Here is a 25,165-nt window from a genome sequence, read left to right as displayed (position 1 = left end):
CAGATGATAAAGAAGTGTAGCAGCTACGAAAAATTTATGGCAAGACATTCAGTAACCGCTTATCTAGTACAGGGTCACGGTGAGCCTGGAGCCTCGGCCAGGAAGCACAGGACATGAGGCAGGGGACACCCTGCATGGGATGCCAGTCCAATTAATCTAACTGCATGCTTTTGGATAGCTGGAGAAAAATGGAGTAGCCTGATGAGGCTGGTGCAAATCCAGGGAGAAGATACAAAATCCACAGAATCGAACCCAAAACCTGGAGGTGCGAGAACCCACGAGGGCGCCACCCTAAAAGGGAGCATACACCGCAGAAATTTTATGCCAAATATATGACTGTCCCTGTTATTTTTGAACTTGCGAATGCAAATGAGATGTAAGGATTAACGGTTTGTATCACTTATAAATGTAATCTGGTCCCATGCAAGCTGACAAGCTGTTAATGATGAAATCTTGTACATCACATGCACAGATTCCTGGGACGCAGTGATGAAGAACGCCGACTCCCGATCGCCCATCCATGATTCATTCCGCCCTGCGAGAGTGCATCGCTCTTTCCGCCCGGCGCTGTCACTGGCACTTGATTATGGGGCGTGTGTTTCAGGCCGAGGACAGATTTGGGAGTTGCGTGTGATGGGGGGAAGCAAGCAAGAGTGTGCTCAGTGGGAAAATCAATCAGGCACTCTGCGTGGCAGCCGACGCACGCGGAGGATTCCCCATGTGCAGCTAGCGCTCCGAGATGATCCACCGGCAATCCGCGCCATCGGCCATTGTTCCCCAGCTTAACAGACCTTTATCGAGAAGGCTGTTCTGGCTAAGATTCAGAAAAGACCCACAGGAAGGAGAACCTGTGAGTGCAGGTGGATTTAAGAAAACAGTGTGAATGAAAGACATCAAAAGACAGCAGAAGAAATGAGCACAGGAAGATGAAAAGGGCAGGTTTGGGAAAAGCGTGTCAAAGTCTTGGTGTGTATTCTGGCTAAGAGACAAAACAGCAATGAGGTCTGTATTAAAGGTAATTGGAGACAGATGAATGGATGAACCCGTCACCCACCTGGGAACATCCATGCCTCCACTGTCATATTTTTAAATTTTGCTGATATGCCTAGATGTCACAGTAAATCACTGACACAGCCCTTTGAAAACACCAAGAGGAAACCGCTTCAATTTTGACCCCTATACGCACAGAACACAGTGACAATGTGAGCATGGACCCACGAGAGCTAATCAGACATCAGCTAGATTCACTGTGGGCTAAAAATCTCAGGATGGCATGATTCCGATTGGAGCAGTCCCAATGCTGGATCCGGGCGTTACTTGGTGAAAAATATCACCTTTGCCTCAAAAATCCCAGCCCCCTAGCCGTCTTTGCAAAAGACAGAGGGGGGGGTGATGACTAGGCGTCACTACCCTGAGGGGTTCCTGGTCCGTGATCCGACGCCGGAGCAGCTGGCGTGTGGCGTTTACACACAGCGGCTTTTAAAAGTGAGTGCGATGCACATTCATTTAAGAACACGCTCAAATCACACGGTCCTGAGGGGGAAAACCTACAAAATAAGCTGCCCTAAGAAAAAAAAAGTGTTGCAGAGGTAATGAGTCATAAATCAGGGCTGGAACGTCAGGTGCCGTGGGGCTGTTTCGGAGGAGGGGGAGGCTTCCTATTGGGGTAGTCACGTATGTGTGCTCCGCCTCTTCTCCCCATCTGGTCCAAAGCGTGACCCTACGCAGAGCGGACTCTATGAGTGTCATTACCCTTTTCATGGCGACATCACTTCCTGTAACTGACTTCCCGGCTCATTCTGGATTCCAGCATTCAGTATATAACATGCATATAAAAAAAAAAAAAAACAAATAAAATGCTAAATATTTCAAATTGAAAATGATATCCTCATGAATGTTTATTTTTATGACTGTCACCTCACGCTTGCAGGGGTGGTGGTGTGAATACTGCCGCTGCCCTGTGTGTGTGCAGTTGGCATGCTCTTCCCATGATGCATGGGTTTTATGAAGCCGTCCAAAAACATGACGACAGAGGAGTCTGTGTTCATACGTCGCCCATAGTGACTGTGCCCTCTGATGCAGGCTGTAACTCTGCCTTGTGCCTTATGTTGCCTATGAGAGGCCCCATGCCCTCCTTGTGAATCTATTCAGGATAAGCAGTTGAGAGCTATGCCTGACGTGTCGTCCATGACGATGCACTTATGGATTTCAGCTTAAGGTAGTCCCCTTCTCAATATATGTGATTCCATAACAGGAAAAAGGGCACTCGTGCATCCACCTGAAAAGAAGTCAGAAGAATTGCTTGCTTGCAGATTGGGGGGGTCACCTTGATGTCCATAAAGAAAAGAAATAAAACAGCCTCAATAAATTAGTCCATCCTCAGCATTCACACTAGAAAATCCTTTAAATGCCCTGTTTAGAGGAAAACTCCACGGGACATAAGTGCAAGTAAAAATAGATGCACCTAAAATGGCCACATCTGACTTTGTCAGATCCATCTGGGAGCAGCCCATGCTAACGGGGGCAGCAAAGCGGAGGTGGAGCCATGTGGAGCGTAGCTGAGGGGCCGACAGGCCGAGGCAGAGTCGCATGTTGTCACCACCGTCTCTCTGGTCTGCCTCTGAGCTCCCTGAAATTCCAGGGGCATTCAGGAGGGCCAGGTAGGGGTTACTCCTGGGACGCAGTGAAGAGCTGAAGGGATCCTGCGTGTTTCCATGAAGCTATGATGACATCCTATTTACCACCGACGCAGTCAACTTTCTAAAATCTACTGACACAGGTCACATCCAACAAACTACTGACACAGGTCACATTCAACAAACTACTGACACAAGTCACATCCTCCAATCCATGGACACAGGTCACATCCTACAATCTATACAGGTCAGATACTAGACTCCACTGACGCAGGTCATATCCTACAAACCACTGACAGAGGTCACACCCAACAAACCACTGACAGAGGTCACAATCTACAATCCAGTGATACAGGTCACATCCTCCAATCCTCTGACATCCTATAATCCACTGACACAAGTCACATCCTACAATTCTCTGACACAGGTCACATCCTCCAATCCACTGACACAGGTCACACCCTACAATCTACTGACACTGGTCACATCCTACAATCCACTGACCCAAGTGACATTTCTGGGACCCGTAAACACACATCAGACTTTAGACTCAGGCCACATTTGCCAAACCACAGCCAAAGGTGGCATTTCTACAGACCAGATTCAGGTCACAGCCTATAGGTCACAAGTACAGGTGATAAACCAGAGGTACATGTTTATCTAGGACTGTTCTTACGTAATGTCCTCATTTGAAATGCATGCATTTTTTCCATGCAGCCTCACCTTGGTGTGATTCTCATGCATTACTTTGATAAAACCAACATCAGACTTTGCTGCTTATTTACTAGAAAGAATGCAGTCAGTTCGGACACTTCCAAAGGAAGGATGCATTTCATGAGGTCACTTACCATTTTAACATAACTAAAGCTTCATAATCAACCTCTGAGCTCCATAATAACAAATCATCCACTAGCAAGCTCATGAGGTCCACACCTCCCAGTTTACAATAATTTAGTGGTTTTCCCCTGCTAATGAATGACTTAATTTGATTCTGTAATTTGCCAATATCTATTAAGCAGCATGCGGGGCGCTAGGTGGAGGTGGAAAATTTCCTTTAAAGAAATAAATTATTTTGCACATTCAGGAATCAGTCATTCAAGCACAGTGTCAGAGTCCCTAACACATGGATGTCAGATTTGCCGTTTTCCACCAAATCACCCACGTAAAGTACCACAGCCTTAATGTCCCAGGATATAAATACAGGTCGCCTCCTCTGGTTGGCCCAGGGGTTGCTCCTGAAAGCCAAACACAGAAGCTGGGTGTTTTTAATGGACACTTTGGGTTGAGGAGTTAGATTGTCGGCTTTATGTGTTTATGCGGCATCAAATGAACAATGACCTGTTTATGGCTTTGTGAGATGGGGAGGGCATGGATATTCTGTAGGAGGAGTGAAGCTGGGTGGGGGGAACCCCCCCCCCCACTCAATACAACTAATTGTACTGAGTTTAAACCGACTGTTATGTGTGGATTAGAGACAGCCTGCCTCTCACAGCTGCGTGATCTCATTTAAGTCAGAGAGGCAAACGACCAATATCTGATAAGTTCACCTCAGGGCACTAATAAAATCATCCCCTTCCATCTTCCAATCTTAAATAGTTAATCTGCACCCAAAACACACTTCATAACAGCTTCTAGAGGTTACCTTTATCAATACCCTGGCAGTTTTTTTCTGTAATAGAAACACAAGGGAACATTTTTTCTAGGGCTTGTATGAATGATGGAGATTTTAAATATGCACTCACCCACACAGACAATTGCAATATACACAGAAACCTACAGAAAATGTTTCCACCCAGCGAAAGATGTTGTTGCTTCCATTTTTATCACATTCATACCTCACAGTCTAGACATCTGAATAATGCATCACAGTCTTCAACCTTTCACTTACTTCAGCTGCAATCTTTTTGGAAGAAAATGTCTTTCTTGTGGAAAACTCTCTCTCTGCACAACACCTTTTAATGAAGGTGTCCCGCTTAGCGCGGTGGATGAGAACCTGCCCGTATGCCCGTTCATCTCTGCTGGGCTGCTCTCATCAGCCGTAAGAGAATCTAGCTGCATAAAAGACTGACAGGAAAACTAGCTACGCCAGCTGCTTCAGGTTAACGCAATGCTAATCCGCCGTAAGATAATAAAGACAGAGACGAATATTAAATGCTACTGCTACTATGACAAGAATTCTGTACTTTCACCTAGCTGAACGGGAGGCCAGCCCTGGTACACTTGGCTTCCTCCCACCCTCTTTGACTCATCATTCTGTTGTTCCACCTCCACTAAACACGCAGCTTTCATGTTTACAAGACATAGTCCTACCTTATTTAAACCACATGCACTGCATTATTCACCTCATTATAATTTATTTGTTCACATTTTTTCCACTATGGGATGCCCCCCCCCCCAAAAAAAAAAAAAAAAAAAAAAAAACCATATGCACACCTACTGGCAATTTGGTAATTCCAGTTAACCTCAGCATGTTTTTGGGCTATGGGGGAAACCGGCACCTGGAGGAAACCCCACGACGACATGGGGAGAACATGCAAACTCCACACACATGGAGACATGGTGGAGACTTGGCCCCAGAGGTGTGCGGCAACAGTACTACCCACTGCACCACCATGCCATCCTTATTGTTATTATAGTATTATTATTGCTACTACAACTACAGATGTGTAGGCCCTAGTGTATTATTATTGTACTGACTTACCTACAAATTTAACTTTAAAAGAGTCATTGGGAACAGATCTCCTTTGTATGCTGGGGACTATGTGTAGTAATAATAATAAATGCAAATAACTTCTCTCCGTTTCTTTGTCTCCTTTGCTCATATGTGACGATTGTTAAATGTGGCCCCTATTTCAATGCATGCTCTCTGACGGTGCGCGGGTCGCCTGGGAGACTCTGATTGGCTCCTCTTATCATGTGCTCATCAGTATTCGCTCTGGGCTGTCGTCTTAGCTTTTCTTAGAACGCCTCTCATGCTGCAGAAAGACTCATTTGTATTGCAGTACAAAGATCTTTATAACACTTTATACTTTAACACTTCATTCTATATGAAGCTTATTCAATCAATGGCTGCATATTTAATGTCATGTACACATCACTTCATACAATAATTGTGGCACAAGTGGCTTTAAAATGTATCAAAATCCGTCAAAGACTGTCATCCTCGCAGCAGTAAGTCTCTGTAAGAACCTTTTAATACGGAATTCGCTTTGCTCTGACTTCCTGTCTCTGCCTTAAATCTGAACATAACTCCGCTGTGACTTAAAGCTGAGCCGAGCTGCTCAGCAGACGGAACAGATATGAGGGGATATCTTTTACATCCTCGTCGCCAGTTACCTAGCAATTTTACGCCATCACAGACTGGATCTCCTATTTCACAATACAAGTACAATCCCTCTTGTCTGAAATTGATTTGTTTCTTTCTGCTATTTCATTGTGTCTTACTGTTTTACTGTCTTTGAGTTTGAAGGTCTGGAGCGCACGAAAAAGACAATCAGAAATGGAGGACTAGACCCCCATGCCCCCCAACAACACCTTTCGGGGCTCATCAAACTAATGTCAGTCTGCAGTAAGCAGCTGTTATTGTGTTTGGCTTTTGAAATTCTTTTAGGAGGAACCCCTGGGCCAATCAGAGAAGGGAACTAGTCTTAAAATAACTAGTAAATAAAAGATCTGGGAGTGAACAAGGGCAACATCTTTGGGTTCCCGTTACAAAAAACACACAATCCATTATCACTTAGGGTAGGGCCCCTCATATCTGGACCTCGATTCCAAATCCAGGCTTTGTTTTCAGATCTCCCAGCTAGTTAGTTTAATAATTACTGATTCTGATTGGGCACAAAGGCTTCACACCTGGCTCACAGGTGAATGAAAGCTGGGAAATCTGCAGCGCTTGGCCCTTGAGAACCGCAATTTGAAAAGCCCTGTCCTACAGCATACATAAATATGACCCGGAAACTATTTTCTTTAAAAGTGTACAATTACTCAGGGGCACATTTGATTTTCATGGGGCCCCAATCATAATTGCACTCCCCTCCCCCCAGATGCTTCAAAAACTAAATAAATAGCTAGTGAGTCTGCTGCTTCGGAATCTCCTACATAAGGATTGCATTTATTTAATTTTTGGGTGGTGTAGTAGCTGTCTGTGGCCAACAGGAGGCCATACGCAAGTGCACGGTTTGAGTGGTGGTAAACACCCATTGCTGCATGTACAGTTACAACAATGAACTTGATTATTTCATATATTACACCAAAACCCTGATGTTGGTTCGCTAGCCATAAAGTTAGCAGTTTAGATGAAGCCTTGCCGAAGTTCCCAAGAAACACAGAGAAGTTTGAGAGTCATTTCTGAATGCTGGGAGCTAGTTTATTTCTCAGTGGAGGGTGGCATTAGTTTGCAGGGCTGTCAGCTGTGTGCTCCTCCTGTGAATGAATGTTAATAGACTGCAGAGTCACACAAGGAGGGAGACGCTTTAGCACAGCTAAACTGCAGCACTCCTTCATAAACATGCCGACATATATCTGATCTGAGGGCTTCTCTTTCTTGTTTAGTGCAATGGAACGGTAATTTTTCCTATTAATAAAATACTTTCCCAAAAATGATAGGCTTTTCTTAAATTTTTACATATCACGTTCATCTCTGAGACATTGCATGAAGTCTACACAGAGTTTCTAATAACAACAAAAAGAAGACTGACATTGTTACTCATCCTTGTACTTCCTTAAGGCTGGTTTCCACCTACGGTGGATGTGGATGATCCACACAAATGTGAAAATTCGCAAATAATACTTGAATTCATTAGCGACAAAGAAAGGCTTAAAAGTTACTGTGAGAAATGTGGGATTCCACGGTCTGAGACAGATAGCGTGAGTGAGGCTGCCTGCAGTGAAAAGGTGCGCAGCATACCCAAGCCGAGATATGTAGACCCCGGTTTATTTTTAATTTACCAAGAATCTGAAGGAGAATCTGAAGGAGTCAAAAATTAAAGGCAACTTAGCCTTTAATACCGGTACCTATGAGCAAATGAGTTACATCACTTCTTCACATAAGCTCCCTGTAGGTCGATGCACTTCTTGCATCATCCACCAACTTTTTCATTCCTCGGGAGGAGAAGCTTTTCAGCTGCACCCGAATCCAGGTCCACTTTAATAACCTCATCATCAGAGATGTACCTGCAACCGCGTAGAGCCTCTTTTCACGCAACGGCAGACGCAACGCAACAGCTGCGGTTGGAACATCCCCCACATCACCCTGACAACCCTGATCTAGCACCATGCGACTATCACATCTTTGGTCCACTTAAAAAAGCTCTACGCGGCCATAGGTTCACCTCCGGTGATGAGGTTAAAGAAGCAGTACAGACCAGCATTTGGGAGCAGCTGAAAAATGATAGAATGATACAAGAAGTGCATTGATCTGCAGGAAGGCTGTGGAGAATAACTCTTACGCTCATTTGTTCATAGTTACCGACATTAAAGGGTACCTTGCCTATACGTTTTGTTTCTCCCTCGTAAAGAAAGAGTATTTTATGTGATCCACATCATTTTCAGCGTTGGCTTGTGTGTCTTGTGCAAGTTTCTGAGTTTCCTTTGACAAGCTCCACAAACATCCCCATTTTGTTCAGGGTGAATAAGCAAATGCGTGAATAACCAAAACCATGAATGATAAACACCTTTCCAACCCTCTGTAATCAGGCTGAAAACAAACATGGCTCGCAGATTCGAAGAGAGGTTGGCCGAGGAAGTCTGCAAATACGGGCATTAATATGGTTCCTCTCTCCTCCTCAGGGAATAAAGACACCCAGATGGCTACAAACTAAAACGAAATACATGTTCTGTAATAGCAATGATTCGCAGTTAATTTTAGTAAAATACCTGTTTTTAATATAACGTCTATACTATACTTCATTAATGTAACTTAAGAGCGCCTTTGCTCTACAGTGCTACCTTACCCCTTGGTCAACGTACGCAGTGGCCAGGTGCAGTGGCACAGGAGGTATGAGTGTCCAAGAATGCATTAGGTAGAAACCAGCCCTAAGGCAGCACTGAGGGTAGGATTTTGGGAGGAGGGTCCTCGATAATTTGGCCCTGCCTCTGAACTCCGTAGACCAGCCTCTTTCCTGGGCTCACCTGGGGTAAGTGGGGGTGCTTCCTGCCAGGCTCCCCGATGCCCCCCCAGTTGGGCGGCAGCCCCAAGCCAAAGACGCTCCGAAGGGCTGACAGGGCCGCCTGGCTCTTTGCCAGCCTCTTGCTGCGGCCCGAGCCCTCAAACGTTCTACCGTCCACCCTGAGTGCCATGACAAAGCGGCGGTGGACCCGGCCAGCCTCGGCACCACCCGCAAGGCACAGGTACCGCAGGCCTGGCCGTAGCTCATTCAGCAGTGCCACCGGGCTCTTGTAGCCCGTCTGCGGTGCTGCCTGCCGGTTCCGGAGCTCGGGGGCCCTGTCACTGTGAACTGACGGCTCAAACTCCTTGAACAGGATTCCCAAGTAGTCCGCAGCCCGGTCTGAGGTGAAGTCCACCGGGGACTGCTCTGCACCGGCCATCGTCAGGTGGGCCTGGGAGGCATTGGGGAACTGAATGAAGGACCCAAGGGCCAGCTCAGCTGCCCGCATTTTGGCTGCCTTCTTCGTGGCCCCGGTGCCCTTGAACGCCAGCCCATTCACCTCCACGGTGACGGAGAACACAGGAGCATGCCGGGGACCCGTCTGGGCCAGCATCTGGTACTGCAAGCCCGGTCGGAGCTCATTCAGATGCACCAAGGCATTCTTCGGCAAAACGGACCACGACTGCTTCCTGCGGACCGGCTCTGGCTTTCGTAGGCGCCGGCCATTTCCTTCCTCAAGAGGCTGTTTCCTTTTCAAACCGGAAGTCGCGCCTCTAGGCGTGTCAGGGCTGAAGAATGACTGGCAGCACCTTGGGCCAATGGGGCACTCATCCAGGTTTCCAGTGTCCCGGTTCTCCTTCACCTCCCCACTGCTGGTACCTATTAGGATTAAGAGAAATAAAGCAGGATTATAATAATCACGCAATTCGGTGACTTCAGTCTCTAAAATTGCCCATGACAAGTCTGTGAAAGTGTGTCCTGTGATGTACTGGCATCTTGTCCTGGGTGTCCCTTGCCTCATACCTTGCACCTGGGACCAGCTCCAAGCGCGCCATGACCTTGTACTAAATAAGCGCTTATGAAGGATAGATGGAAAGGTGAAGTATCCATTCCATTAATGGCAGAGCTGAGATCCCAAGGTGAGCCTCATCTGTACTGTCCTCGGTTTGTAATCTGCACTGTTTACTTTCGGTCGGTGAGGAGGCCATAGCTTTGAGGAACACAATTCAGAGGCGAGGGGTTCAGCATTTCTATCTCTTCCAGGACCATACGGAGGGCACACAGATGTAAAACTTTACCAAATTGTTGCAGGTTTTGGGAGGCCTTACAATGGCTGTGTCACGCCCAGCTCATCCGAACCTCGTGTGTGCCACGCCCCCCTGATTATCCACGTGTGCTTCCCCGATCGTACCCAGCTGTGTCTAGTTATTTTGATCTTTCCTGTCTATTTGAGTCCAAATCTTGCCTGTGTCCCTGGTCCGTCATTGATGTTTGTCAATGCCAGCGTTCCGTCCTGCCCTTACCTTTCAATAAATCCCCGTTTTTCCCCGAAATCCACCTGCCTGCTTGCTTCCTGCTCGCTCGCTTCCCCAGCGATCGCCCGCTTTTACCAGCGCGATCGTAACAGGCTGTTACCTGTAGTAATGTACTTAACTAGTATCAATGTACTAATTCTTCAGTGCAATTATCTATTTATCCATCTTCTAAGTGCTAACTCAGTAAATGGGGTTTGGAGACATCCCATCTCTCTCGGAAACTGTTGGAGTCTCCTGCAAATTGGCCGCAGCTCCATGACACCCAAGAATGATGCTCAATGTATCTAAAATCCGTCCTGCTTTGCAGCGGCAGTAATGTTAGCCAACAATAAGTTTTACCATCGCATCCCGACCCAATCAGGTCGTCAAATTTTACCGCCACCCTCTAGCCCGGTTGGCAAATTTTACCACCAGCGCCCCCGCCTAACCAGTTGGCAGATCTTGACATGATTCAGTAGCGTCTCCCCCCTGACGGCATTAAGGCTAGTGCAGCATCTGTTTTTTTAATACTGTCATGCCGTCCAGACCTCATACTATGATATACGATATTTTGACGGTATTTTAAAAATCAAAGCTATTCTGGTACTTCCAGATAAAATTTTGCCAGGGGACGGGGACACGGGGTATTTTCGAAAGGGGTAGTCACCTAGGGGGTATTCTTGAACGATATTACCCTAATACCATCCGAGACTAGCCAGCACCCCGCCTCCCGGTTGTCCCTCATCCGCCTTTCTGAAATCAAAATGCCTAAGGTTGGATGTCTGAAAATCCAACACGTAACACATTAAGGATTAGCTAAAAAGGTAGATACTCTAACAAGAATACAATTTTTTTTTATCACATAGAAGACATTTTTCTATGGCCTTAGAGCAAACTACAACATTTCCTTAAGAGTTTGCTTCCGAAACGACGCATAAAGCTACACAAAAACAGAACACGTGATTTTAAATATCGCTATTAAATTAGCGACATGAAGCACTTCGACCGTGAACCTCACCAGCTTGTGAAAGTAATTACACAGCCTCCGAGACGGGCTTTTACTGGGTTTAATTGAAACTGAATAAAAAAGGAATTTCTTTAAGCAACAGTAATTACATTACATACAATACAAATACAGTGCTTGGGGACACTTTCCACACGAATGAACTTTGTCGAGCTCAGTTTTTAATAAGATTAAAAAATTAAAAAGGCTCATGAAAGGTGTCGCGCACCACTTCTTTACCTCGGCACGGTGTGAAATAGCGGGACAGGAACTTACTGAAACTGTCCTCGTCCTCGGCGCGCGCCGTTTCCGTCCTCAGCAGCTTGAAAGCAGAAACCCCACCCATCTTTTCTGAAAGCCAATAGGAGAGAAGAAAGACCGTGAGGCGGACGCCGAAAAGATGGGATCTCTTTCGGTGCGTAAGGGTTTGGAGTGTGATAGTTACGGCGTGAGGGGCACAGACAGCGACTTCTGCTTGGACCTAGTCACAGGCTCTCGTCAGTTGTGACTCTAACCAAAACAGTGCAAAGACTGTGCAAAACTGCATGTAGCATTCATGGGTAGAGTTTGGGAGGCGGGGGCACTGCCGCCCCCCCCAGTCGCCTGAAGCGAAATTGCAATAATTTTGCAAAACCATACATATGTTCTGCACTTTGCATAAACAGTTTGTTGGTACCCTATACAGTACGTAGACAAAATATTAAGTTATGTGTGCTTACCACACAAGGTAAGAAATATGCAGGTTCGCCCTCCAAACGCTAACACCAAACTGATCTGCTTATGGTAATGCTGGATATGAGAACTACGTGTTAAAACTACATGTGATGCTGCTTGTAATAGGTACATGTAGAAACTACACATAACACTCCCTGTAAGAGCTACATGTGGTATCGCCTGTGGGAATTACATATAAAATACTGTCTGAAATAACTGTAAAATCAACACGTAATACCACCTGCGGGATTTACATGTAAAAATTACGTGTAATAATGCAAATACCGTCGACATATCAAACTGAGGTGGCGAAGATGTTCATGCATCTGTACACGTCTGTCCGTATGTTTTTATATAAACTCAGTTTTAGAATTACTCTGCTAGCCCAGGGTATATTTCATATTTTAAAAGTCATTATGCTGTTTTCTATACCTTTTCCGTAAAATACATTCCTTCTGAAGTCCCAGAGCTAAATGGCAGCACTGTGCTCATCCAATCCCATCAAAACCTGGGCGTTATTCGGAGATAATTCAAGCAGCGTTTCATGCAGGTTCCACCTGAAACCATCTCTTGTTGCGCAAAAGAAGGATACGAATTACAGGGGAATTCAGCGTTAAACTGTACAAAATCAATAGATAAATAAAACCAAGCAGCTTCACTATTAAATGCAAAAGAAAACCTTCTACATCACTGAAGCATTTTCAAAAGAATCACCTTCACCTGTTTCTCAGTGTGGAAAGATGAAATATTGAGGAAAAATCAGCCTGCTCCATCCATTATACTTGAGTGATTATGAACACACTCCAAGAACATGTGTAAGAAGTACGAGTAAGTAGCAGCTCAGAGTTTCTCTGAAACACTTTATAGACCCTCATGGTTCCTGTCCCGGTCACACAGGGCTTCACTCACTGAGCCAATGACAGGAATGGTCAGCTGTTCTGGCCAGGGGAGGGGGGGCATCCACCCAGTGCTACAAGTTTCTGAGTCTCTCTCAGGGGGAGACACAGAAGCACAATAAAAATTAAAGTAACCAAAGAGAGCTGGACATTAAATACTCTGAAGCCTCTGAAATAATGCTCCAGCAATAAGATAGTACTTAGTACTTAGTAATATTTACTTTAAAAATGTATTTTTTTTACATCAAAATAGTGAAACAATCATCTGTTACAATGGAGGTGCTGATATCCAAATCAAAGTCAAATCAAATCACTTTTATTGTCACATGCCTAGAATGGCTGAACTAGTGAGTGAAAGTTTTCGGTCACAAATTCCTATTTGCAGTGCAGTACATTAAGTAAATGCATTGGTCTTGCTGTATGGCTGTGAGACATGGATGCTATCCAGTGAGCTGAGATGAAGACTGGACTCCTTCGGTACTGTAGCTCTTCGGTGAAGTCTTGGGTGCCGCTGTATTGACATTCGCTGGTGTCGAATGAGCGGCTGCTAGACGAGTCCCGAATGAGGCTCATTACCTGCATTGTGAGGGAGCATCAGCTACGGCACTGCGGCCATGTGGCGCGTTTCCCTGAGGGTGATCCGGCTCGCAGGATCCTCATTGCTGAGGACCCAAGCGGCTGGACCAGGCCAAGGGGACGCCCACGTAACACCTGGCTGTGGCAGATGGATGGCCATTTCCGGAGGGTGAGAATGGACCGTGTATCTGCCTGGGGGACCGCCGGCTGGGATCCCGAGGAATTTCAATATGTGGTGGGTGCAGAAACATGCTGCATCAGTGCATGCTCCCCAGTCTGACCTGACCTCTGGCACTGCCTGGTGTAGGTGGCCTGCAGGGGGCGGTAGCAGGATGAGCAGAAACTGACTGGGATGGCTGGGGCCTCTCATGATTTTAATGGCTTTCCTCCTGCACTGCCTGGTGTAGGTGGTCTGCAGGGGGTGGTAGATACCCTCTGTTGACCTGTTCAACAGAACACACCACCCTCTGCAGTGTCTAACGGTTGAGGGCAGTGCAGCATCCATACCAGGCAGTGAAGCATCTGGTTAGGAGGCTCTCAATAGTGCATGTGTCAGAACGTCCTGAGGATGCGGGGGCTCAGGCCAAACCTTTTCAGCCTCCTGAGGTCATAGAAGCATTGCTGTGCCTTCTTCACTGCCTCGGTGATGTGCACTGTCCATGTGCGGTCCTCTAAGGTCCATCAGGCATCTTAATGCTGCTGACCCTCTCCACAGTGGTCCTGTTGATGAAGTCCACTATCAGCTCCTTGGTCTTGGCAAGTTGATTGTAAAGTAATTCTGCCGGCACCATCCCCTCTGTAACCGGTCTTGTCGCTGTTGGAAATGAGATCCACCACCGTCATGTCACCTGCAAACTTTACGGTGACGTTGGAGCTGTTTGCGGCCACGCAGTCATGGGTGTACAGGGTGTAGAGGGGAGGGCTCAGTACACATCCCTGGGAGTCTGCCGTGTTGCGGATCAGTGCGGAGGAAGTGATATCGCCCAATCTGACCACCTGCCGCCGATCTGACTGGAAGTCCAGGATCCAGCTGCACAGTGAGCTGTCCGGGCCGAGAACTCGGAGCTTCCTGTTGGGCTTGGAAGAAACAATGGCCACAAGCAGGATTCTTACGTGCATGTCCATCCTTTCCTGGTGGGAGAGGACGGAGTGTAGAGACAGGATTATGGCTTCACCGCGGATCTGTTCTGCCAATAGGCGAACTGTAACGGGGCCAAGGTAGCAGGCAGGGGAAAGCAGATGAAGTCCCTGACCTGTCTCTTGAAGCCCATGCTGACGATGGGGGTCATTAAGACAGGTTTTCCTTATGGTCTTTTGTACAGAGACAATGATAGACATCTTGAAGCAGGCAGGAACAACAGACAGGGTGAGGGAGGGGTTGAAAATTTCGATGAACACTCCAGCCAGCTGAGCCATGCATGCTCTGAGGACCTGGCAGCGGGTCAAGCAGCCTAGCAAGGGTTAACTCGCAGGAATGACTCACGCACTTCATCCATAGGACATTAGGAGGCTGTGGACGGCTTGGGGTGGGACCAAGGCCCTTCATTAACCTGCAGACAATTTCTGACCATATATAAATAGAACCTTTGTTTGTGGCCCAGACCACTCCCAGATTCTGTGACCACATCTATACCTTTCCTGCCTGTTTCCCCTTTCACAATGACCAGACTGGCGGTCCTTTAACTTCCTCCCTCTCCCCCTGTATGGTAAAAACCATAAGATTCCAAAGAAAATGCCCATCATCCCTCCCATCTTCGTGTCTGGGTCTGATCTGTATCCCAGTCGGATATGATTAAACAATGACCGTAACTGAAGCTTCCTGGCACTTAATGATATTTCTTAGTCAGTCTCCCTGGTTTATTGTTAAACTTTCTCTGTTATTAATTAGGTGTAATAAGATACATTGTGTGTTTTTTCCCCCAAACTCCAATGTGTCTGCTTGATGAGAGCTTATGAGGGATGATGAATCCTCACAGCTTAACCCTCACAAACCCTTCCCCAATCTCCACACGCCATGATGCCTGTCTCTGGATCACCACCCAAACCTTTATCTGGGTTGAGAAGTGCAGGTGGGGGTGGGAGGATGTCAGGTCTCACCCCAGCCAGTGCCGGGACCTCCCTCAGGTCGAGGCATTCAGCAGGCCAGAGGTGACCGGTCGCAAGTTCAGTTCCTAAACTGGGAACTGAACCCTGGTCCCTGCTCACCGGGCAGCCATTGCAGTCCAGGACAAAGAGCATTTCCAAACCACTCGGCTTCCCAGACTGTCTGCCATGAATCTGTTAAATGTAAAATGACGATAAAAATAGACATTTCAAACTAAATTCCGCAGCAGGGAAGTCTGGTGGCCACACACAACGTCCACAGAAGATATGTTACAAGCCAGAGGTCTGTTGTTATGCAGGCACAGCTTAGACGACTGGAATCCTAAAAGATGATCTCATTCCAACTGCTTCTTGCTAAAGTAGGAGAAGTTTCTGGAAACAGTTTCCAAACTTAAAGAGCAACTCACGGTCACTGAAGGGAGCTCTGTGCTGAACGTGATGCAGGTTGGAAACAATCTTAAGTGTGAAGTCTCACCCAGAATCTGTCTGCCTAAAAACGTGTCCAGGTACCACATCAGATGGTCTCATTTGGAGCTGCGAGCTCCTGATGTGGAGACCCAGCCACACCGCAGCTCATACCTTCACACCTGGCGCTGCAGAATCTGAACTCCGAGGTACGATCTCAGATTCCCCAATTTTAACAAACGAACTTCCCTCTCTCTTGTTTTTTTTCCACAGACTGTCGAGCGCGACGCTCTCCTGTTTCGGCACTTCAGCGCCATTTTTAACTAACTGCTAATATGACTCGCTGACGAATATGGATCCTATAAATATGACTGCACCTAATCGAGATGTGCTCAAGGTGTCAGTCGCATAAATGAGAGTAAAACTGCGGATAGGAACTTCTCCCCGGTGCTGTAAGGAGGGAATAACAAGCAGAGCCTCCTCTCTGACTCACTCACATACGGGCAGGTTTGCCTGACACCTTTGACCAGACAAACAGCTTCCCTAAACTGTGAAAATAATTGGCTCAATGTGGAGAGAGAGAATTGCACCTTAGTGTCCCTGCTTGTGGCTTGTGCCACAGGCCTTCCATTCAGATTGCCACGTAGCCACCTGCGATGGTCACAAAAATGGCAGAGCATGGCACAGCCACGGGTAAGGAAGCAAATAAGGGAAGTAAATAAGTCACAGCATCAATAAGTACAGGGACGTGACTAAGCAACAGCAGCGGTTTTCTGTAGGCTCTGATTGGCAGGTACTGTGCCATGAAAACCCAGGGACGGCAAAAAGTGCAATTTATGATCACAAAATCTCACGGTAAATAATACGATGATTTGAAGACGCCTCAAAAGAAAGAAACGCACTAGAATGTACCCCGGCGGGGGTCTAATGAGCCCGGGAGATGCGGACGGAAACGCGGCAATTAACGACGTGGATGTTTTTTTTTCAATTGGTGACATGAAGAAGTCAAATGTGGTCCTGAAGCCCAAAACCAGGATGGGAGAAGCAGGTACTAATGAAGTGATACAAAACATGCAGGTCAGAGGGCTGGATTAATGAAAATGACAGCAGAACAATTACGCCGCACCGCCAAGGAACTGTCCGTGTACGAGTCTGCAGGGAGAAGGGTCCGTTTGAGTCCAGACAAACAAACAAAACCCATACAAGGCGAACACGACATATCTGCTGGATCCAAAGCCTTCTATTCTAAATCCATCCATCCATTTTCCAAACTGCTTATCCCACTGGGTCATGGGGTTTCCAGAGCCTATCCCGGAAGCAATGGGCATGAGGCAGAGAACAACCCAGGATGGGGGGCCATCCCATCGCAGGGCACACTCACACACCAGTCACTCACACATGCACTCCTATGGGCAATTTAGCAACTCCAATTAGCCTCAGCATGTCTTTGGACTGTGGGGGGAAACCAGAGTACCCAGAGGAAACCCCACGACGACATGGGGAGAACATGCAAACACCAAACACATGTGACCCAGGCGGAGACTCGAACCCGGGTCCCAGAGATGTGAGGCAACAGTGCTAACCACTGCACTACTATGCCGCCCCCCTATTCTAAAGGTCCAATCACTACCTATTGCCCTGAGTATTTTAAGGCAAGTTCCAAGTATTTAGCCCCGATGCCAATTTTCTTTTTTATTTTAAAAAAAGAAAAGAAAATAAATTAAGTCCCAGGTAAGCTTGACTAGGCCACTGATCTTTTCAATAGCTGGAAATGCCCCCGCATAAAGCTATTGGTAAAAATATGTGTATATATTGTATCTGTACATAATGAGATCACTCTGTGTCTTAATATGAAGAATTTACTTTATTTTAAATACAGTGTATCTATAGTAAAGCAGTAATATCATCGTGATGTGGCTTTTTATCGACGATTCTCTCCTTGAGTTAGACCACAAAGGTAAAGCCCCAAGGATTCTTTACTATGGAGCCGAGCTTAGCGCCCCAGCGACCCCGGCAAAGGCGACATCGCTAAACAGCCTGGCGCCGGTAGCTGTGGCCGGTGACCTCTGTGTCCAGCCACAAATGCTCTCCTCACAGATCAGGCGGGTCCTCGTAAACGAGGCCATTCTGCCGGCCGGGGAGGGGAGGGCTGCGTCGAAGTACTTCACGCTAGGTTCCCCTTTGCTGCCACTTCACAAGTATGCCCCCTGGTGGAGCGTCGCCCTCCAGCTGTGTGTGGCAGCAGATATTATGGGCATAAGAGAGACGTGGCACAGTCCGAGACCGACGAGGGGGGGTGAGGATTCAGTGGGCACCTCAGGAGAGGGTTTCAATTATGAACCGTGGCCCAGAAAGACGAACTGCGGGCATGCGCAGATGCGCAGCAGATGATGTCATTCTCCCCGTCACCTTAAAGATCAGTTCAGTGGTGCAGCACTAATGGAATGTGATCTCCGTGCCCCTGCCTCGCCGCTCTCGCATCCGATGAGACCGCCCCGCTCTCCTCGCCGGCCCAGAACTGGCACAAGCGCTGTTACACTTGCTTTATTAGTGCTCCGTTCCATGGATCGATCGCCCCCCCCCCTGATACGGAGCCCGGGGTGACTTTGCCGAATGTGACCCCCTGTCCAGACAGCTGGCGGGGGAGTGAGAGGGAACGGCCAGCCCTGTATTCCGAGGCAGGAGGCTGAGGCAGAGCATTAACGTCCCACAATACCCGGATTTCCTATTGACGGGAATGGATTCGCGTTTGACTAATTGCCTACAGGACTGCTCGGTGGGTGACACCATCATCCCATGCCTCCAGGGTTGGGGGGGTTGAATCTCACCTCTGCTCTCTGCATATGGAGCAGGGAAACTGCAGCGCAGCTGGGAAACTGCAGGGCAGCAGGGAAACTGCAGGGCAGCAGGGAAACTGTAGGGCAGCTGGGAAACTGCAGAGCAGCTGGTTTCCTTCCATAATCCAGGAGAACATGCCGTCAGCTGAACTGATGTCGTTGCATTTCCTTTTGTGCGCCAAGTGATGGACTGGGATCCCAGCTGGGATCTTTCCCTATGTTAAGTTTACATTTCCTACTGAAGTCTATGTCAGCTGCATACCTGAGGTATCATTCCAAACAGCCTTTTTTGTACGACAAGGCATAGTCACAGAATAACCTGAAGCGTGATTCACACATGCGACGGCTAATGAGCTGCCGGTGTTCGCCTGAAAACCCTGAGGTATGACATGCTCCCCTCGGTCCCCCCCCCCCCCCCCCCCCCCACCAAAGCAGAGCCATGCCAGTGAGCGGCAGCTAATCAGACGTCACGCTTTAATGATGACATCAGCGCCTCCGGAGAAGGAAATTAATCACACGGCAGATGATATAAGTAAACAAGAGCGCTCGATCGCGCCGCTCGGGCTGGTTGACAAATAACTTTATGTAAATCTTTATGGTGGCTTTTCATGCAATCATAGGTTAAGAGAAAAGGGATCATCTAAACCCTGAACATTTTTACAATTTTTCTTTTACGGCTCTGGCCTGCTCTGATCCAGTCCGGGGTCCAAGGGTACTGCCGTGATTCCGGCTCTAGTGTCAGTCAGAACCCAGCCAAGTTAGGTTAGGCCAGAACACTCCTGCAATACCATATGCATTACATTTACATTCACGTTACATTACACTTGCATTTACGTATAGAGCAGAAGCTTTTGTCCACAGCAACATACAAATGAGGCAGATAGCTCACTGCAAACGTGGAATCAACTAGGTGCAAGTGTGCCTGGGTTGATCATCCAATGAATGCCTAGGTACAAGTGGAAGCAGAACTGGAGGCCCATGGCAGTTTTACTTACACAAAAATGTTCTGAAGAATGAGCGAAAAATGACAATCATCAGATAATCAATCAGACTGTAGTAGAGGAGGCAGAAGTCTTGGACCCACCTTCTCTACAATCTGATTGGTTATCTCCCTGAACCAATCATTTTTTTCGTCCTGCCCTCAGAACATTTTTCTGTAAGTAAAACTCCCGTGAGCATCCTGGAGCAGGAGCTACACAACAACTACACATCTGTACAACAGCTTTTAATAAAGTAAGAACCTAATAAGACTACAGCGGCTTCATTAACACTCGGGTGGAGTGTCCACATTGAGCTTCATCGGCATCATCATCATCATCTCTAAAGAGACCGTCTTTTGCCCTGATGTCCTGGATAAACAGCGTATTTCCTCTGTCCGAAACAGCGCGGACCTCACCCTGCATCTCTCCTCACCGCCCCTGAGCTGGTGACAGAGCCTATGCCACTGCCCGGATCCCAATCGACAGCCTGTGGATTACAGGGGCATTAGCGTGCGGATTAGGCCCCAATGTGGAGGAGACCGGCAGAAGGACACGGCCGTCCGAGAACGTGCCTGCAGTGTTACCAGCAGGAGGTCCGGGAGGAGCAATCCGACGGCAAATCGGGGGCTGTCGGCCCTCGCACAAGATGCTGTAACAGCCAATATGCAGGAAGACGGTTTGCGATGTAAACTGAAGATAAATCAAGCTAAATCAAGGCAATAAAAAACTGTATAGATCCTTCCTTCATCACCAATAATGTAGAATCCTGAGAAAAAGTCTTAGGCAGTCTAGCAAAATGTTTAAGGCTATTTATGTATATTTACTCAGCTCCCAAACTTCTCCCCAGGGGCGCCTCAGCCATTCCATGTATACATTAAGTTTCACCACCAGCTAAATCAATAAATTAACTTAAATAAAATAAGTCAATGGTGTATTGATTAGCCAAACACGGCATGCTGCTGGTCGATTCAAAACATACACAGGTGTATTTGGATGGTTACTGCAAATGCTGGGGTGACTTCAGGAGAGGTTTTGAAATGAAGCCGACGCACTAAGACAGACATTGTAGCGTGAAGATCATTTAAACATCATTATCTTTGACTGCCTCAGACTTTTGCACAGTCGGGGCTGGATCTAGGCGTTGGCAAAGTAGCTGCCTAAGGCTGGATCAGTGACACCTACCCAAGGAGAAGCCCCCCACCCCCTCAACCCTTTATTCAGTAAAATCTATCAAAGGGACCCCCTGGAAAGATAGATGCCGCAATATTGTATATTAACCCTTGCTGAACCGTATTGTGGATATAATTTAAATCCTCCAGTATTTTTGACAGTCGCTACACGTCACTCAGCTGGACGGAAATCCTGAGAAAGAGAAGATATGACTATAGCAGGGCCAGAACCCAGAGGTTCCTCATTCCGAGATCCAGTCAGGGCCGAAATGACAGCAGCGAGAGCGCCGAGGAATTCACTGCAGCCACTCAAAAATACCGATACGGCTTTCCGATGTTGCCGATAACGGGAAATTGGGCATCACGGGGGCAGGCGCCTGAGGTGTGCCGAGCTGGCTGGTTTCCAGAAGGGATTGGCATTGAGGCAAATCGCCCACGGTAATGCCAGGAATAGAAACAGAGGCGGAATCTTCTAGAAAAACAGCGTATTCGCAACGTGCTGTTTCATCTGTATCGCTGTCTGCTACGAAAAACTGAGACGGTCAAGGTGACAGTTAAGGTTCGGAGATGTCCACGGCATCTTACAGGCTGCTAAAAGTATTGAATAATAGACTCGGGTATATATAATGAATTATTCAGTTTAAATACGTATCGGAGTAACACGTATGTGATAAAACAAAAGTATAAATCAATATTTTACATGGCTGTTACAGATGCTCTGGTAGATGCAAGAATTCATGCATGTGTGGGTATTATTAATCTTTTATAAGCAGGTAAACATTAATAAAATATACATGAATAGGTCACATCTGTTAATAAAATGAGTCAGGATAAAAAGTGTCATGTGAAACATGTTTTGTTTCTGTTTTCTGGGGGATGTGCAGAGAAGTTGCTCCAGTGGGAAACGCACTGCAGTTTATGTACTGCAACCTTGCGCGTAGTGACAGGATGGAGAACAGGAGTCCAGTGTCTATCGTCCAATCGGCTGCCTCTCTTTTGGGTCACATGTCACCGCTTCATCAACGTCATAGGCTTTCACAAAATATGCATTTTGATATTTCTTACTGGCAGGAAAAATCACGTCATCGGGTGTTGTAAATGAATTTTAAGAGTATTCCCTTCATAAGACCTTTACATGACATGGAGATGAATGAGACCTTTTCATTTATGGTGGGGAAAAAAAATGTATACGTTTTTGTTTTTACGCTCATGTATACGGCCCGCAGAATGACAGCATGTCGCCCTCCCATCAGGCCTTGGGAAGACTGGTCACATTCCACCCCCCTTTTCCAATTCCCACCCCCAGCGCTGGAATGGACTGACCAGCGTGGGACCCATGTAAGATACATACCCAAGCCTTTCCATCACATTTCCACCCCCAGTCCCAATACTTACCTCCCCAGCCATGACAGGTAAACAGCAATGCGTTTATTTTGCCGCCTCTCATCCAAGCGACGGCTCCTCCCTCACATACTGGGTTTCTGTTCATCCCCAGAAACTTGCCGACTCCCTCATACTTTGATCATCGTTGGCTAAGCACGCGAGCTCATCACTCGTATCGTGGGTCCCGGGGCGGCTCGCGGGCCGTGGGCGTCTGTCCTGCCTGAGGCGAAAGCGGGCGGCTGCAGGGGGGTAGGCGTCTGCCTCGACAGGACGCCGAGGAGCCCGCCTGGCTTCTCCTCCGGACTCCCGATGATCGTTAAGGGGACCAAATGAGCGGAGGAGATGGGGCCCTGCATCTCCACGCACCGCTGGAGTCCTCACACTCTCGGGCGGCGGCTTTGATTGTGAGATTCTGAGATGGTAGGGAGAGGGCGGTCGATACTCAAACCAGACCACTACTGTCACACAGCTCTTTAAGCTGCTGGGTCTGCTTGTGTCTAGCAGAAAGGCGCTATATAAGCCTTCTGTTCCACTATATTTTAATTGGTTTAAATATCTGCTTCTGTCTTGGGTGCTTTGTCGGGACAGACTCCAAACTCTCCTGATTCTTGCTGAGTACTAGGTAAGGTTGGAAGATGGATACATGCATGCATGGACGGATGGATGGGTGGAAGATGGATGGATAGAAGATGGATGGATGGATGGCTGGATGGATGGATGGAGGACTGAATCTGCTGGAGGCCGTCATGGTATGTTCCTCTTCTTCTGTATGTGATTGTTAAAGAACCGGACTTGCCAGCTATATCTCAGTTGGACTCTAACCCAGACTGTACAGTAAAATCTGTATACAGTTGTATACTGTGATCTGTGTGAGCCCTTAAAGATAAAAACACAAGAACCTTCCAGTTTCATGAGAAATACAATATTGCAAATCATAGGTAATGGTACATTTGACAGTATTATTAAAGCAAAATCAGTACTGGGATAGTGATTTGTGTGAACACGCTGCTCAGAAATTTCAGGAAGTGCAGCCTCATCGTTGTTTTCTGATGTTCCAGGGTTCTGTCAGGAGAGTCTGCTATAGAATCAGCAGGCCACAGTGACATGAGGTGATATCAGAGACGCTCTGGGAACGGTGTGTGCCTCTGATTTACGGATTTTAATTTGCGATCCCAGCCATTCCGATGAAAGCGCTGCATGCAGTTCCCAAAGGCGGTCACATGACCCCAAAGCAGACCATGTGATCACTTGGGGCCAAACAGCGCTCCAAAAGTGGCCTGGACAGTCCTTGAGTAACTAGGAGCTTTGGGGCTACAGTTCATACTGCAGTAACTTCATCCTAAAAATCCAGGAATTTCTCTACATAACTGAGGACACTAGAATCAGGTTATACATTTAAATGGCCATGAACCCATAACAGACTGAATGCAAAATGAAAAGGAGCCTTTTAAAATGTCACCAGTCACTATAATGACCATCACTTTTACTGGAAAAGTAAAATCAACATAAAATGCATGGGAAATCTGTGATGGGCTGGCATCCAGCACAGGGTGTTCCCTGTGAATTCTGTGATAGCTTCCTTGCACTGGGTAAGCAGTATGGCGGATGGATTGATAGTTATACTGAAGTTTAAAAGATATTGATGAGTACAGTAAGCTCAGGTCTGAAGACACCTTGTGCTGTCCTCACAGGACTTTGCAGAGAGGGATCGCTTCAGTAGCGAGGTGAGCCTGCCGAATGTATAATTTCCTGCGCGTGTAAAGCCACCTATTTTCAAAGTGATGAAAAACATGGAAAGAAATGTCAGAAAATTCAGGCTGATTTATGACTTAATCGCCACACTTTGTCCACGAATCCATGAAAACGACGATTAGCAGCATGAATGTCCCTAAATTACGCACCGTGTCTGTGCGAGAGAGTTTCAAAATGGAAGGATTCGAACCCATCCATCATCCTCCACATCTTCTTATTCAGTGAGCCTGGAACCTATCCACAGCAGCACGGGGCACAAGAGACCCCGGACAGGATTCCAGTCCATCACAGGCTGCACACACACACACACACACACACACATATATATATATATATATATATATATATATATATATATATATATATATATATACACACACACACACACAAGGAGCAATTTAGAAACATCAATTAACCAAAATGTATGGACTACCATCTAGGCTGTACCCCAGTCTTGTGCCTTGTGCTGACTGGGATTGGCTCTAGACCCCTCGCAAACTCTGACCAACATAAATGGATAGAGGACAGAATTCACCAACCTATATTTTTTAGATTGCTGGAGGAAACAGAAGTGCGTAAATGAGTCCTGCCCATCTCGGGGAGAACATGCAAACTCCACCTCCGACGAGTAGGGGCGGGACTTAAATCCCAACCCCCCTGGTGCAAGCTGACAGCGCTACCCACAGAGTCGAACCCCAGTTCCATAAACACATCTGCCATTGACGCACGGTCGGAGTAGGAGCGGCGTTTCATGTGGGTAAACATAACCTCACTTCAAACGCTATACGGACAAACAAGCCAGCCTGTCACTGTTTACTCGAGTTATTTAGCAGCGGTTGGGATTTCGGCTAATGAGAATGAAATGGCAGCCCTGAATTAATGCGATGGACTGCGACGCCTTGCATAAATGCATCGGCCCTGACCCGACTGGCCCGGCATGATTAGGACAGCAACAGCCTGGTTCAGGCTGATCAATTGCTTGCCGAAACTGAGATGGCTCCTTCTCCATACTTAGAGATGTATGTGCAGAACAAACATAGTAACGTCAAGCTGTTTCGTTAGTGTCGGGGTCATTAGGCGCGACGTACTA

General features: G+C 47.1%; 1 protein-coding gene across 2 annotated transcripts in view; it reads right to left on the bottom strand.

Moving 5' to 3' along the window:
• The window catches only part of LOC125740781 (double-stranded RNA-specific editase B2-like), a 68,309-nt gene that overhangs the window by 18,143 nt on the left and 25,001 nt on the right, over positions 1-25,165 (bottom strand). The window contains exons 2-3 of one of the 2 annotated variants that reach the window (XM_049012435.1): positions 11,501-11,611; positions 8,766-9,622 (exon numbers count right to left, since the gene is read on the bottom strand). In XM_049012435.1, the coding sequence (XP_048868392.1) occupies positions 8,766-9,622; positions 11,501-11,611 (968 nt within the window). The remainder of the gene's footprint in view (positions 1-8,765; positions 9,623-11,500; positions 11,612-25,165) is intronic. The other variant, XM_049012436.1, reaches the window with a different exon arrangement.

Source organism: Brienomyrus brachyistius, chromosome 4, assembly GCF_023856365.1.
Source record: "Brienomyrus brachyistius isolate T26 chromosome 4, BBRACH_0.4, whole genome shotgun sequence".
NCBI lineage: Eukaryota > Metazoa > Chordata > Actinopteri > Osteoglossiformes > Mormyridae > Brienomyrus > Brienomyrus brachyistius.
Note: the sequence above shows the minus strand (reverse complement) of the source record. Positions and strands in the feature narration are given on the sequence as shown.